Here is a 13,777-nt window from a genome sequence, read left to right as displayed (position 1 = left end):
GGAACGTTTTTGGGTCAAAACAGACATTACCTTTTTCCTCTAGAGTAAGTGCAGGGCTCCCCATACAGATCAGGACTATCAGGACTCTAATATGTGGGGGCGGGGATTTAACATCCCCCCCCCAGCCCCAAGGTGCCAGCCCAGATTGGGGGACCATGTACCTGCAATTCTTATTAGGGATGTTGGAGAAATCCACAACAGAACCAAATGAGTTTGGATTTTTATGAATCCCACCCACGGATTCTACAGCAGATCAGCTTCCCTCCTGTTGGGCGGATTCTGCAGACTTGCAGATCGTTTTTCTAACTTTTTGGAATGTATAAATTTTGGCATAGAAAAATATGCAAAAAAATGGCCAAAAATGTGCATTTTCCTCATAAGCTAAAGCATGAAAATGTGCATTTTAGGGAATTAGCACATTTTGCACCTGCAAATTGTGCAATTTCGTATTTGCACAAATGCATATTTGCGCCAATTCAGAAACGGAAACAAAACTGATTCCACTGATGGGCAGATAACAGAATGAAAGGCACCTGACAATCTGTGGAACACTGAAGGAATGGATTTTACACAGTTCATACAACCCTAATTCTGATTGCCAAATAGTGACCCTTAAAGCAAATGGAACATTATTAGGTAATATAAATGGCACAGGCTCCCTCATCAGGACCATAGTGGGATGAAAGAATAAAAGGCTCCCTGACTGCTGTGTGGGGTTCTGATCCAGATTGGGTGTCCCTGTGCTTACTCTAGAATAAAAAATACGTAGCTGCTGGCTTCACCTTTAAAGTAACATCAGCTTTGGGTCTCAGTAGTTTTAACAGGGTATCATTTATTGTCTTTGCAAAAAAGTAACTCATCTCACCCAGTTCCTAAACGCATTTGCTTTGAATTAAATTGGCTTCTGGGTTGAATGTGCTTGAGGATCTTCCTACAGACTGCAAAATAAATTAGAAAGTGGATGTCATAAAGTCTTGTTTTTTAAATACTGTTTGTACCATGCTAGCACATCTTTTCAGTACAGTTACTTCTGATGTTATGATGTGGCAAATCCACCCACTGGACATTTTGTATTTCAGATGAGCTATACTTAAAGAGTTTTAACCTGAACTATACCTTTAAAGGTGCCTAGTACGCCTTTTGCTATCTTGACAGTGTTAGTTGCAGTCAAGTCCTTTTCTTACTATTCCCCTTCTCTCTCCTTTTCTTCCCAGTTGTGCATCCTTCTGTGCAGGCGCAGGACCGGCCCACAGCTACCGTCTCACCACTAAGACCCCAGAACTCCCCATCCCGCCTCCCAGCAACTGTGGTCAGGCCACACTCTGTGGTTTCTCCACAACACATCCACCACTCCCCTGTGCATGTCATCCCTGGGGCGCAATGTGCCAGGCCCATGATCCCCCTCACTTCAGCTGCAGCAGCAATTACTCCTCCCAATGTCACGGCAGTCAACCTGAATGGTGAAGCAGGAAGTGGGCCCATCAGTAGCCTGGCAACTTGCAGCCCAACCAACACAGCCTGCAAAGCAGAAGAGAGGAAAAACGAAAAGGTAATTGATGTCTCTGTTACAGCAAAGAAGTGGAGTAGAGCAGAATTTACACCGATCCCTAACAATCGTAAATATAGGGTCCAGTGCGTGGTCAGGGAGCAGCTGATGCTGCAGAATTCTTCAAGATAAGTGGGTGTAGGCCTGATTAGCAACCTGGATTTAAACTGGGGCTTATGATAAGAACAGGATATAGGTATAATAATAATAAAACACCACTATCATCAATACAATCATCCTATTATCTTTAGACATTCTCATTTAAAATTGGACCTTCTTCACAAATCCAGTTTTTACACTAATTATCTTTTCTTTGTTAATGTTCAGGACCATTGCAGGTTTAATTAGCTTCCTGGGTCCATATTATCTCGTCCCAGGCCCTAAATATGGAGAAATAAAAGCCCATCTAGAAGTTGCCAGATATCTTCTTCGCATTTGTTAATGGCCCTTTAAGCCCATCAGGTACATGTGTGTATTAGTAAAAACAGTTTTAATGCTGAGCATCAATAGCCTAAAGCTATTTCCATACTTCTTTTAGTGATTTAGCTTGGAGCTGCTGATTGGTTGAGTGCCCACCTGCACATAAAGAAATCTGTTCAGGTCTCCATCTGTTGTATTTTTCTCTCCTGACTATTAACATGTTCTTTGTCTAAACCCTACAAATTTGAAACAGCACAGAAAGCCATCAGAGAAGTGTCACGGACTCCGTTGCCATATGGCCAAATTTGCAGAAAGCTGCCTTCCTAGTTACATAGAAGATGTTATATGAGTTTTAGGCCTTGGGGGCTTGGAGTCAGAGGCATATTAAAACAATGACTTATAAATAGCTGAGGCTTTTTTAACAGTACTGTAAACATCTCCATTTCTTTCAGAAAATTGCATTGCCGTGCTTCACTAAAAAAGAGAGAGAGAGGACAGGATTAAATATGACTCGTTGCAATATGTGATTGATATCTTGTAGGTCCAGGCTTTTAGGATTCAGCCTTGGGAGCAATCTTTCAATGTCAACGTATTTAAATGTGTTGTTAATGAAAGCTAGTGTCAAGCTCCTTTAAACATCTTCAGCCTGTTAGGCCCTTAAGAAATGAAGTATTTTGCTTTTGTACAGAGGATACACTTTGCTAACAATCCCCATACATCAGTGATGACGTCTGTCCATGGGAAACTGATTGCACACCTTCCTGATTATACTCTGCCTAGATAGCTGAACTGTAGGAGAGGAAGATACTGACCCTTTTCTCTTGGATTGCTGGTTTTATTCTTGTTGGGGGTTGGCAATCTGCTGAGTTTGATGAAGGACACCTCATGAACAGTCATCAGCTTCAGAACTAAAAGACTATGAGCTTTTATATGGATCATCTGGTCTCCCTTCTAGAATGTCCGAAGCCTTTGTGTAGCACAAAGGATTACTGTATCCCAAATGGAAATGTAAAGTATAAGTCTTTCTTTCTTTCTTTCTTTCTTTCTTTCTTTCTTTCTTTCTTTCTTTCTTTCTTTCCAAAGAAGCTCCAGCCATGTAATGGCTCTTTATATTTAACTGATCTATTTAATATTAAAACTGCCTTGCCTTATCAGCTAAACATTCTGATATGTTATCAGTATCATTTTTAAAATCAACTTAGTTCTGTTGCAATCAAAAAGTTCTGCTCATGGAAGTCGCCTCTGCTCAGTTTTTTTTGTTTTGGTTTTTTTAGGATTCCCGCCTCACCCCCATACCTTAGTCCACAATCCACCCCATTCAGCAGGGTCCCCTGACTCTGTGTAGTGTGTTTTTTAGGAGGGTGGGGAGGAACGGGCAGGAAAGTCTGCTTCAGCCAGCCCAGTTGCCTAAATCTGTATCTAACCCAATATCACTGTGTGGCAAAGTGATGTAAAGTCACTTTCTCCAATAGTTTCTCCAAACTTCTACTTTAGATTTCACCAGCTGGAGCACCTAGGCAAATCTAGGCCTATATATGCAAAAAAGATGTTGAATCGGTAGTGTCATGATAACTGGACTTGAGAAAAGAGCATTCCAAGGAGGGATTCAACATGCTGATCCACCATTTTCTTCTCAAAGTGGTCCTCAGGAAAGCTAGTTGCTGACCAAGAACCGACAATTACAGCTACAAGACATTCGTTTTAGATTTGGAAAAATAAAACCTGTGTTTTCTATTTCTGTAGTGAAGAAGCAGAAACCTCTGTCTGTCTGTCTGTCCCTCCACCACTCTTCTCTCAATGTAATTAATGCACAACACAGTTAAAATCAGAAACATCACACTGAATAGATAAAGAGAAGTAATGACATTCCTGTTAATTCTAGGAAACTATCCTTCCCCCACATGGGGCCAATATATGCACATAATTCTACTGTGCATATATTTAAAAAATCTATTCAGATATTTCAGTTTTAGAATAGTTGTGATAGCATGTTTTAGCCATTCAGCCCCAAAGTCCTATAAAATAGGACAGGTTTAACTGACCGTACTTCTGTGTAGACGGTATGCTCCTTAGTAGCATACTGTCCTCCTACTTGAATCATCAGCCTTTGCCTTTGAAATAAAACATCTCTCCTCGTTTTGGTAATTCTTTTAAAAAACAAAATAAAAACCTTGCCCATAATTTAAACCTGGCCTACATTTAAATGGATGGTTTCCCAAAGTGAGCTAGAGTTGCACAGCTCTGATGGGCGCCATGCACAAATTTTTCATGAGAAACCTATGAGTAGGATTATTTCTATCACTATCAGTTTTATTTCTATTCTCAGCAGAATTGCACTGAATTAAGGACTTTGCCTATACCAAAGTGGGGAACCACTTCCAACACGAGGGTTGAATTAGGACTGGGCCAGGACATTGGGGGTTGCATGCCAGCAGTAGGCAGGGCTACTGGCCAATGTGGGTGGAGCCACTGCTCTCATATGCCCCTCCACATTTTATTTATTTATTTTATTGTATTTGTATACCTCCCCATAGCTGAAGCTCTCTGGGTGGTTCACATAAGATAAAAACACTTAAAAACAATATACAAAAATTAAAAACCACAAAAACATGCAAAATGCACATACATTTAAAACCACTATAACAACTTTACAAATGATGAGCCAAAAAAACAGACCCAGGCTCATTACATATTGCTAAATGCCTGGGAGAACAGAAAAGTCTTGACCAGGTGCCGAAGATGACATCAGGGGGATTGTTCCACAGTTGAGGGGCCACCACAAAGAAGGCCCTCTCTCTTGTTGCCACCCTCCAAGGTTCCCTTGGAGTAGGCCCCGGAGGAGGACCTTAGATGTTGAACGTAGTGTTCGGGTAGGTTCATGTAGGTAAAAGCGTTCCGTCAAGTATTGTGGTCCCAAGCCGTGTAGGGCTTTATAGGTTAAAACTAGCACCTTGAATTGGGCTTGGAAACATACAGGCAGCCAATGCAAGAGTGGGTCTTACATGCTCAAACCTTCTGGCTCCAGTTATCAATCTGGCTGCTGCTTTTTGCACAAGCTACAGCTTCCAAACCATCTTCAAAGGCAGCCCCACATAGAGTGCATTGCAGTAATCTAATTTGAAGGTTACCAGAGCATAGACAACTGAAGCCAGATAGGGGTGTAGCTGGGCCACCAACCAAAGCTGGTAGAAGGCACTCCATGCCACCGAGGCCACCTGAGCCTCAAGTGACAAGAGATGGTTCTAGGAGAACCCCAAGCTACGAACCTGCTTCTTCAGAGGGAGTGCAACCCCATCCAGAACAGGTTTCCACACACTCATCACAAATGTCATGATTCCTGTTAACCTAAGCAAAGACTGAGCAGTTGTGGACATACAAAATGGCTTTTCTATGTTCTAACGTTTTAATGAAAAGTGGAATAGAAGCAGGAATTAAACAAGATGGGATTAGAGATTATCAAAACCTGCCTACCACAATTTGAAATGGGTTCAGTCTTTCCAAGCTTCTTCAAAGAATTCTGACAAAATGTTCATGTTTTATGATATCCAAACCCCTAACTTGGTGATTGGGAAACAGACAATCTAGAGTTCTGGGTTTGGATGTCACAGTAAAAACCCAGGGACACAGGGGCTGCAGCAAGAGAGTGGGTGGCTGGAAAACCAGCACACTCACTTGCTCACACCTTACTTTCAACAATCCTCGGACTTTTAACCATGGGCTGTTGTGACGTGTGAACTGGGCCTATGTTTCTGTTAATGCAGCTTAAGATGGCGTTCGCTTTCTAGTAGCCACATCACACTGCTGGTTCAGGTTCCACTAAGTCACCTAGATCCTTTTCACATGTACTGCCAACAAGCCAAGACCCACCCACCCCATTCTCGTCTTGTGTCTTTTACTTTCTTTGTACCTAAATGAAGGACTTTACATTTATCGCTGTAGCTTTTCATCTTGTTGGTTTTATCCCAGTGTTCCAGCCTATCAAGATACTTTTGATTCTCGATTTTATCTTCTATGGTGTGAGCTAAACTGGTGGTGGAGTGCTTCTCAGCATGTTTGGAATTGCTATTGGGTTACTCAGAATACAATAGGATAAAGGTGGATCCTTCACTGTCATGTCTTCCCGGCTACCAGCTTACTTTCTCTGCCACTTTGCAAGGTTGGTAGTGGGAAGAAATCAGCAGCAGGCTGGGGACAGATGGCACCGGGCTGAACTAATTATGAGTCAAGCCAAATTTCTGAGGAGAGTTTGGTTCAGCTCATAATTGGCCCAGCTTATTTCCAAACCCTCCCCATTCCAAAGCTCACCAGCATTCTTCTCTAGGAAATCTGGATCAGGCCAATTTTGGAGATCAGTTGTTTTTTTACAAAGAGAGCTATGATATTGGCACGAGCAAAAGAATAGAGAAAAACCCTGTAGGGCAGAGGAGAGGAGCTATTAGGGCATTCCCTGATGTCAAAGTTGTGACAGTAAACAAGATGTTTCAAGTGAGAGCAATGGGACAGCTGAGGATGTGGGAAAGCTTAGCACTGCAGTTTGACTCTAGGGAGGATTAAGACAAAAAAGAGAAGATATATGCAAACTACTTTAGAAGGGATAATTAAAACCACACATCAATTACAGTTCAACAGAAAAGAGATTGCATCCATTTCTTTTGTCTAGTACTTACTAGCTATGTATGTTAATGATTATCTGGAACCACAGCCAAAGATGATGAGCTGGTGTGTATTATTTCTTAAAGTCACTGAATGGAGTTTTCTTTTCAAGTAGGTTAAATGTATCCTGTTAAGATAATTACAAATACCCTATGATTTCATATCAAGTAATTATTCATATGCCAATTTCCCTGGTAAAGAATTTGGCTACTGTTTGCCACTTCAGGTAATACTGCTTATTTGAATGAACTAAGTGTGCTCCAGTAGCATAATCTAATGAAACAAATTACACTGGTATTACCTAATTATTCTTTCTGAAAAATCCACTTTTAACTTGTGATGAGAATTTTGATTAAACTTCTCCAAAACATCAGCCAGTCACTGATAACATGGTAGATACATTGTTGCTTCTGGAAACAGTTCATTAATTTATCATCCACAGTGCATCTTTATTGTTGTTTGATGCCTAGAATGTACCTCATAATTTCTCTGTGTAATCTCGAATGAGAGTTCTTTAATTCAAGATCTCGTTCTATGTATGTGGGGTTTTGTACATGTGAAACATTAGACTTCATCTTGGGAGCTGGAGTTTGGAATCATGTCACGACATCATGTGTCACCACATTATTTAGCCCTTCGTGAGTGGTTGTTTTCACGTGGCCTCCCTGATAATCAAGTCTAGCTCTTTTGTTTATCAAAAAGAAAATGGGTGGGGGTCGAGGGGTAACCAACTTGCTTTTACTGTTTCTTGTCCATGAGTTTATAAGCATTGCCCCATCCCAGAAACATATTTTGTCCAGAAAGTTTAGTTAATCTCCAAGTCAGCAACTAACTACATCTACCAAAGCCCTGCATTCCACCTTGCTAGCCAACTGGACCAGCCCGTGCCACACCACAGCTATTTCCTCCTGCTTAGATTTTCTTTCCAGTATCCCTCTCACAGACAGACTCCAGTGCCTCCCACCAGCACCCACCAAAGTACACTTTTACTTCCCAAGCAAGAAAAAAAGTCCTTTCACTCAAGAGTTAAGGTGACATCATCACATTTCCTTAAGAAAGAAAAGGTTAAATTAACCCCATCAGCACATGCATGGAAATGTCGTACTTTCAATGCATGCTAGACCTGTTCTGAAGCTCGCAATCAATTCCGAAATTAATACGAATTCATATGACAGCAATCCAAGCTTGCTACAAAGGTGAGCATTATGTATGCATGGGTTTCGACCAGCAAGCCAACTAATTATGAAATTCGGTGGCATCACTATTCTCAACCACTCTTCCAATGTTGGCATACATTATAACTATCAGCTTAAAAGTGTAACCTGAACAGTCTAGTATAAAGCCTATGTCGCCATGGACGCTAGTAGTTTGAGGGTGAAACATACTGCAAATTGCAATTCTGAGTAGTGTTGCTGGCAATAAGAAAATCCCATCTGTTGGGAAGCCTGAAAGGAGTTGGACTTTTAAAGTCGCTGTATAAGCAGATGGGAGGCCATATTTGCCCTTATGCAAGTAAGGCAAGAGCCTTGCTGCATAGAATCATAGAATAGTAGAGTTGGAAGGGTCCTACAAGGCCATCAAATCCAACCCCCTGCTCATTGCAGGAACCTACCTTAAAGCATACCTGACAGAGTTGGAAGGGTCCTACAAGGCCATCAAGTCCAACCCCCTGCTCATTGCAGGAACCTACCTTAAAGCATACCTGACAGAGTTGGAAGGGTCCTACAAGGCCATCAAGTCCAACCCCCTGCTCATTGCAGGAACCTACCTTAAAGCATACCTGACAGATGGCTGTCCAGCTGCCTCTTGAATGCCTCTAGTGTGGAATAGGCCATGACCTCCCTAGGTAATTGGTTCCATTGTCATGCTGCTCTAACAGTCAGGAAATTTTTCCTGATGTCCAGCCGGAATCTGGCTTCCTGTAACTTGAGCCCATTATTCCGTGTCCTGCACTCTGGGAGGATCGAGAAAAGATCCTGGCCCTCCTCTGTGTGACAACCTTTCAAGTATTTGTAGAGTGCTATCATGTCTCCCCTCGATTTTCTCTTCTCCAGACTAAACATGCCCAGTTCTTTCAGTCTCTCCTCATAGGGCTTTGTTTCCAGACCCCTGATCATCCTCGTTGCCCTCCTCTGAACATGCTCCAGCTTGTCTGCATCCTTCTTGAAATGTGGAGCCCAGAACTTGACACAATACTCAAGATGAGGTGTAATTCACTGACATTCTCTTGCTGCCGCCTCCTCCTCCCCGATTTCGTTTATTTTATATTAGTAAAGTTTCCCCTCATTCCCTTATGGTTAGGGCAAGCCTTTTATATGCATGTGCAGCATCTATAGTATTTGAAGGGAGGATGGGTAAACACAGCGGTGGGCACCATCTTTGTCTGTGGCAGAGAAGCTGTACTTTTTGAAGGAGTGGTGGCAGCTCACACCATCTTTGCTTCTGGCCAGGATGGGCTTTTCGTTTTTAATGGAGGCAAAGGAGAAAAACTGACTAGCAGGAGCTGCCATCTTTGTTTCTGGCAGAAAGGCTTCACTTGTTGACATAGCAACAGCAAGAAACACCATTTTTGCTTCTGGCAGAGAGACTATTCTTGCTAACATACTGTTTGGCTATTAAAACTCGAGCTTTGAACTTTCACAATTTTTTGCATGTCTACACTGCTCAAGCGTCAGTTTAAAACAAAAATGAACAAAATCGGTATGGTAGAACTCACATTTCTGTTGTAGAAAAATGTGATTTATTGTCCTCTTATTTCAGTATTAGAGTATTTTTTAAACCTCATCCAAATTGCTCATTTAAATTGGCTTGAATCAAAATACTGATATGATCATTTTGTAACCATACATCCTAAAGACAGAGTTGACTAAGGATTAACATCTGTATTTCAACTATTTCTCGTCTAAGCTTGTCTAAAAGGCAAAACAGTGCTTTTATCTCCACATAGCCATTAGGAGGAAGACAGGTTACTGGTTTTGAAACATTTTGAAATGGCCAACTCTTTGATTTAATATGGTGTGTATCTTAAAATTCACATTAAGCAGAAAAACCTATTCATTATGAAATGTGAGCTTACTATGAGCACCTCTGGTATATTCTCAAAGCATTCTGCCAAGGCAAACTCTATTTTGGGCTATCAGTCAGTAAGCATTGACAGTGTTTAAGACAAAATTTGGCATTCGGTATGTTTAACCTTAAATGATTTCAAGCTGGAATTTCATTTCAGTTTAGTGCATTGATTATAATCCTTGCCCTTTATTTTGAACTAGTGCATTTTGAAGTCACAATAAGGATTTTGAATCCAGAAGATGATAAAATAAGCATTACCAAATAGCATGCAGCTGCACACGCTGCTTCTCTTCATTTCTAATTTGTTTTAACTATAGAAATATAGTGCTGCCAAGTTTTGTGTTGCAATGATAAAAGCTCAAGCATAACGTATGTACTGCTAAAGTTCTATTTCCTTTCAATACACATATGGGGTTGTATCCAGTGCACATGGCCCATATCCTTCCCCACCCCAGAAGAATGATTTTGGCTCTGAAATTGTCACATGATTCATTAGAAACCTGGCATGTCTAGAAGGTCCACTCTGTTTTCTCTTGTAGCTGCTTTTTGGTTCCCATGAAACATGAGACAAAGAACATTCAGATGATGTTCTTTTGCTGGATCAGGCTCTGTTGAAAAGCACATCTTCTTGAAATCACATCTTCAAGCAAAATGTGCAGCTCCTGTAAAGAAAGCAAACTCCATATTAGGCATTATTAGAAAAGGAATTGAGAATAAAACTGCCAGTATCATATTGCCTTTATACAAGTCTATGGTGCAACCACTGTGTACAGTTCTGGTCACCACACCTTAAAAAAAAAGATATTGTAGAGCTGGGTGGGGGGAAATGCAGAAAAACGCAACTAAAATGATCAAGTAACTGGAGTACCTTCCCTATGAGGGAAGGATACAGCAGCTGGGATTATTTAACTTGGAAAAAAGAGGCAAAGGGGAGACATGATAGAGGTGTACAAAATTAAGCATGGTCTGGAGAATGTGAATAGAGAGGTATTTTTCTTCCGCTCCCATAATGCTAGAACCCAGAGCCATCCCATGAAGCCAATTGGTAGGAGATTTAGGACAGATAAAAGGAAGCATTTCTTCACACAGCACATAGTTAAACTATGGAATTTGCTACCTCAAGATGTATTGATGGCCACCAATTTGGATTAAAAGGGGGTTGGATAAATTCCTGGAGGAGAAGGCTATCAGTGGCTACTAGTCCTGATGGCTGTGTGATTGTGGGAAAACCTGGTTGAGAGGGTCCTGTTACACCATGTCCTGCTTGTTGGTCCCTGGTCAACAGCTGGTTGGCCACTGAGTGAGAAGAGAGCTGGACTCGATGGACCCTTGGTCTGATCCAGCGTGGCTCTACTTATGTTCTTATGTCCTGTATTTGGTTTTTAATTGTTGTACAGCTCCTAGACATTTTTAGGTACTTCGATGCTTTATAAATTAAATAACATAGGGAACAACTCACAATAGTCAAACGAGCTAAGGTAGTATTGAAATCAGTACACAGTTCAGTACTTAAGGTTGCAATCCTAATTACACTTGCTGGAGTATTAAGTTCCGTTGACCTCAATGAGACTTCTAGGTAAACATGATTAGGACAGTACCGCACGTCTCAGAGCCTATAGCTGTGGCCACAAATAAAACATATTCTTGCTATTGCAGTAGATCTTAAATGGATCTTAAGTTTTCTAAAAGAACATTTGTTTTCCTCATATTTTTGTCTTTAAGTCAGACTAGTGGCAGAGTCAAACCTATTAATAGTAAAATACATCAGTTGGCATATCAAATTATTCTTGGGCAGGAGGTTCCTCAAAGAGAGGGAATGGACACAATTGCTTTAGCATCTTTGAGCAGCTGCCACTGAAAAAAGAGCATTTAAATGCCTTGCATCACGCCTCTCTGAGCTAATCTCAACCTGCAGCTCTTTCACAAAGGAAGAGGGATGCTTCCGAATGTTCCCACTTCCGCGATCAGCACTCATGGGGCACACAGCAATGATGTGTACTGCAATTTCAGGAGTGCCATTGCAGGAGCACATGTGCCCCATTACGCCGCTTGCGCATGTGGATTGGCAGAAGTGGGTGGTGGTGGGTAGATGCCACGGCTATGGGGCAGAGTTATTTTTTTAATGACTCTTCAGGCATGCGCACAAGTGCAGACACACAGCAACACATGGGGGGATAGGAACTCCATCAAATATGCGCTCCTGCACAGAGAGAAGTTTGTATTAAAGAAAACCCCGCACACACTTGGTGGGAAAACACACCAATACCCATCCAAAACATGTGCCAATGGTGGACAGGTCCACTCCCGCACACCTCTGATACTCATGCACATGTCCCTCACAGCTGATTGGCTGTTTGCTGAGCCTGAAACCCACAGCGAACAGCAACAACCTCGCAAAGGGGGGGGCACATAGCAAATGGTCTTTGGAATGGAAGTGAGAGAGCTGGAAAAACCATGACAAAAGCAGTCAGGGATATTCTGGGAAAACCGAGATCACTGAGGGAGCAGGTGAACGTCATGTGCCCCATTAGTGACGACTGCGACACAATCCTGCAATAGCGGCTGGTGTAGGCGCCCCTTCTGTGGTCACGTATAGTCCAATCAACAACACAGATAGATTGAAATGCTTAGATTTAACACAGATGATTGGCCTTAATCCCACTGGGGTTGTATATCAGAGTGTGACCTGTAAATTTCCTTTGTCTCATCTGTTTCATAGACATGGAGGCGTCTGATCACAAAGCACTTCTCTAGAGGAGTAATCTCATGCTTAGCATCTTCCCCGCCATTTTCTTTTTTCAGCCTTAGAGCATAGGAACAAAAGACTGGCAATCAGCTGATGGATATTTCTCAGGCTGGCAATTAACCCAGCCAAACGTATGAACCCCAGCTGTCAAAACAAAGTATGCTTCAAATTCTATAATAAAGCAGATTTTCCCCTTTTGTTGGCTCTAACTCTTCTGCAAATGCAATATGACATTGCTTTTAAAAATGACTTTTCTTAAACATTTTTGATGTTCAGAAGTTATTTAAATGCTGGAAATCCATATGCCACTTTGAATTTATTGCCAAACGACCCCCAGAAAGTAATTTTTCTTGAATGTTATCAAAGGATTCCTCCCAAGTGACCATGCTGGAATTTTCTTAGTATCATCCAAAGTGGCTCTGTGCCACGCTCTTTAGCATTTAAAGAGTGAAGTTTAAAAAAATGCGAAGGAGAAACATTTTGAGATAGCGTTTGCTATTAATTTAAAGTCCATTTAGAACATGACAAGATTCCTTCATGGAAAGTAATTCTGAGTTGGAATTAGCATGTAGCCTGAATGTGTGACTATTACATACAATTACATGACATACATGAGCTTAAACCCATTCATTTCATTGGGCTTCTGTACTTGGCTTTACGTTGGATTGTGGCCATGGTACACAAGTTCTGGAAACTGTGGTCCTTTGCTGCTTCCTAGCACATACATTAACGTTCATATATGTGCAATTAACATGGGAGCTTTTTCCCAGGTGAATGCTTCTTTATTTTACAATCTACCTAGTCATTGTCTCTGGACCTCGGTAGTTGTCCTGTTCCTACACCTACAAGTGCTGGCTTTCCTTAATTTGCAAAATGTGCTCAAATTTCTAATCAAATAACGAAGTGGATACTTAGAAGACAATGCAGAATTGTATGCCGGGTAAAAATAGAGCAATGCCTTCTGCTCTGTGGTGTGTGACATACATGAATTCTTTATCAGACCTGTTGCCCTTCTATATAAGAACAGAACCTGGACACAGTGACCTTCTAACACAAAACTACTAAATATATAGCCCCAATTTAAGATCCAGCCACTGACACTGAACACTGGCAAGAACCTCCTCAAGCACCTTGATAGTGAAGAGATCTTTTATTCCGTTTTTCTTTTTTTAATTTTCTGAAACTTTTCTTTACAGGCTTTGCAACTAATGGTTCTGTCTGCTCACACTTCTCAATACCTCTCAACATGCTGAGAGGAGGGGAAATTTGCAAAATGTTCCTCATAATCAGGGATATCTGAGAGGCACAGGTAGGACCAGCAAGGCAGGAGAATGGAATGGAAT

The 13,777-nt window shown here is 41.4% G+C and overlaps 1 protein-coding gene across 1 annotated transcript in view; it reads left to right on the top strand.

Annotated features, from left to right (window-relative positions):
• The window catches only part of SH3RF3 (SH3 domain containing ring finger 3), a 225,178-nt gene that overhangs the window by 189,587 nt on the left and 21,814 nt on the right, over positions 1-13,777 (top strand). Inside the window, exon 8 of the mRNA XM_063126193.1 lies at positions 1,215-1,549. Coding sequence (XP_062982263.1) covers positions 1,215-1,549 — 335 coding nt within the window. The remainder of the gene's footprint in view (positions 1-1,214; positions 1,550-13,777) is intronic.

The sequence above is a fragment of the Elgaria multicarinata genome, chromosome 5, assembly GCF_023053635.1.
Source record: "Elgaria multicarinata webbii isolate HBS135686 ecotype San Diego chromosome 5, rElgMul1.1.pri, whole genome shotgun sequence".
In the NCBI taxonomy this organism is placed as follows: Eukaryota; Metazoa; Chordata; class Lepidosauria; order Squamata; family Anguidae; genus Elgaria; species Elgaria multicarinata.
This window is presented reverse-complemented; position numbering and strand designations above follow the sequence as displayed.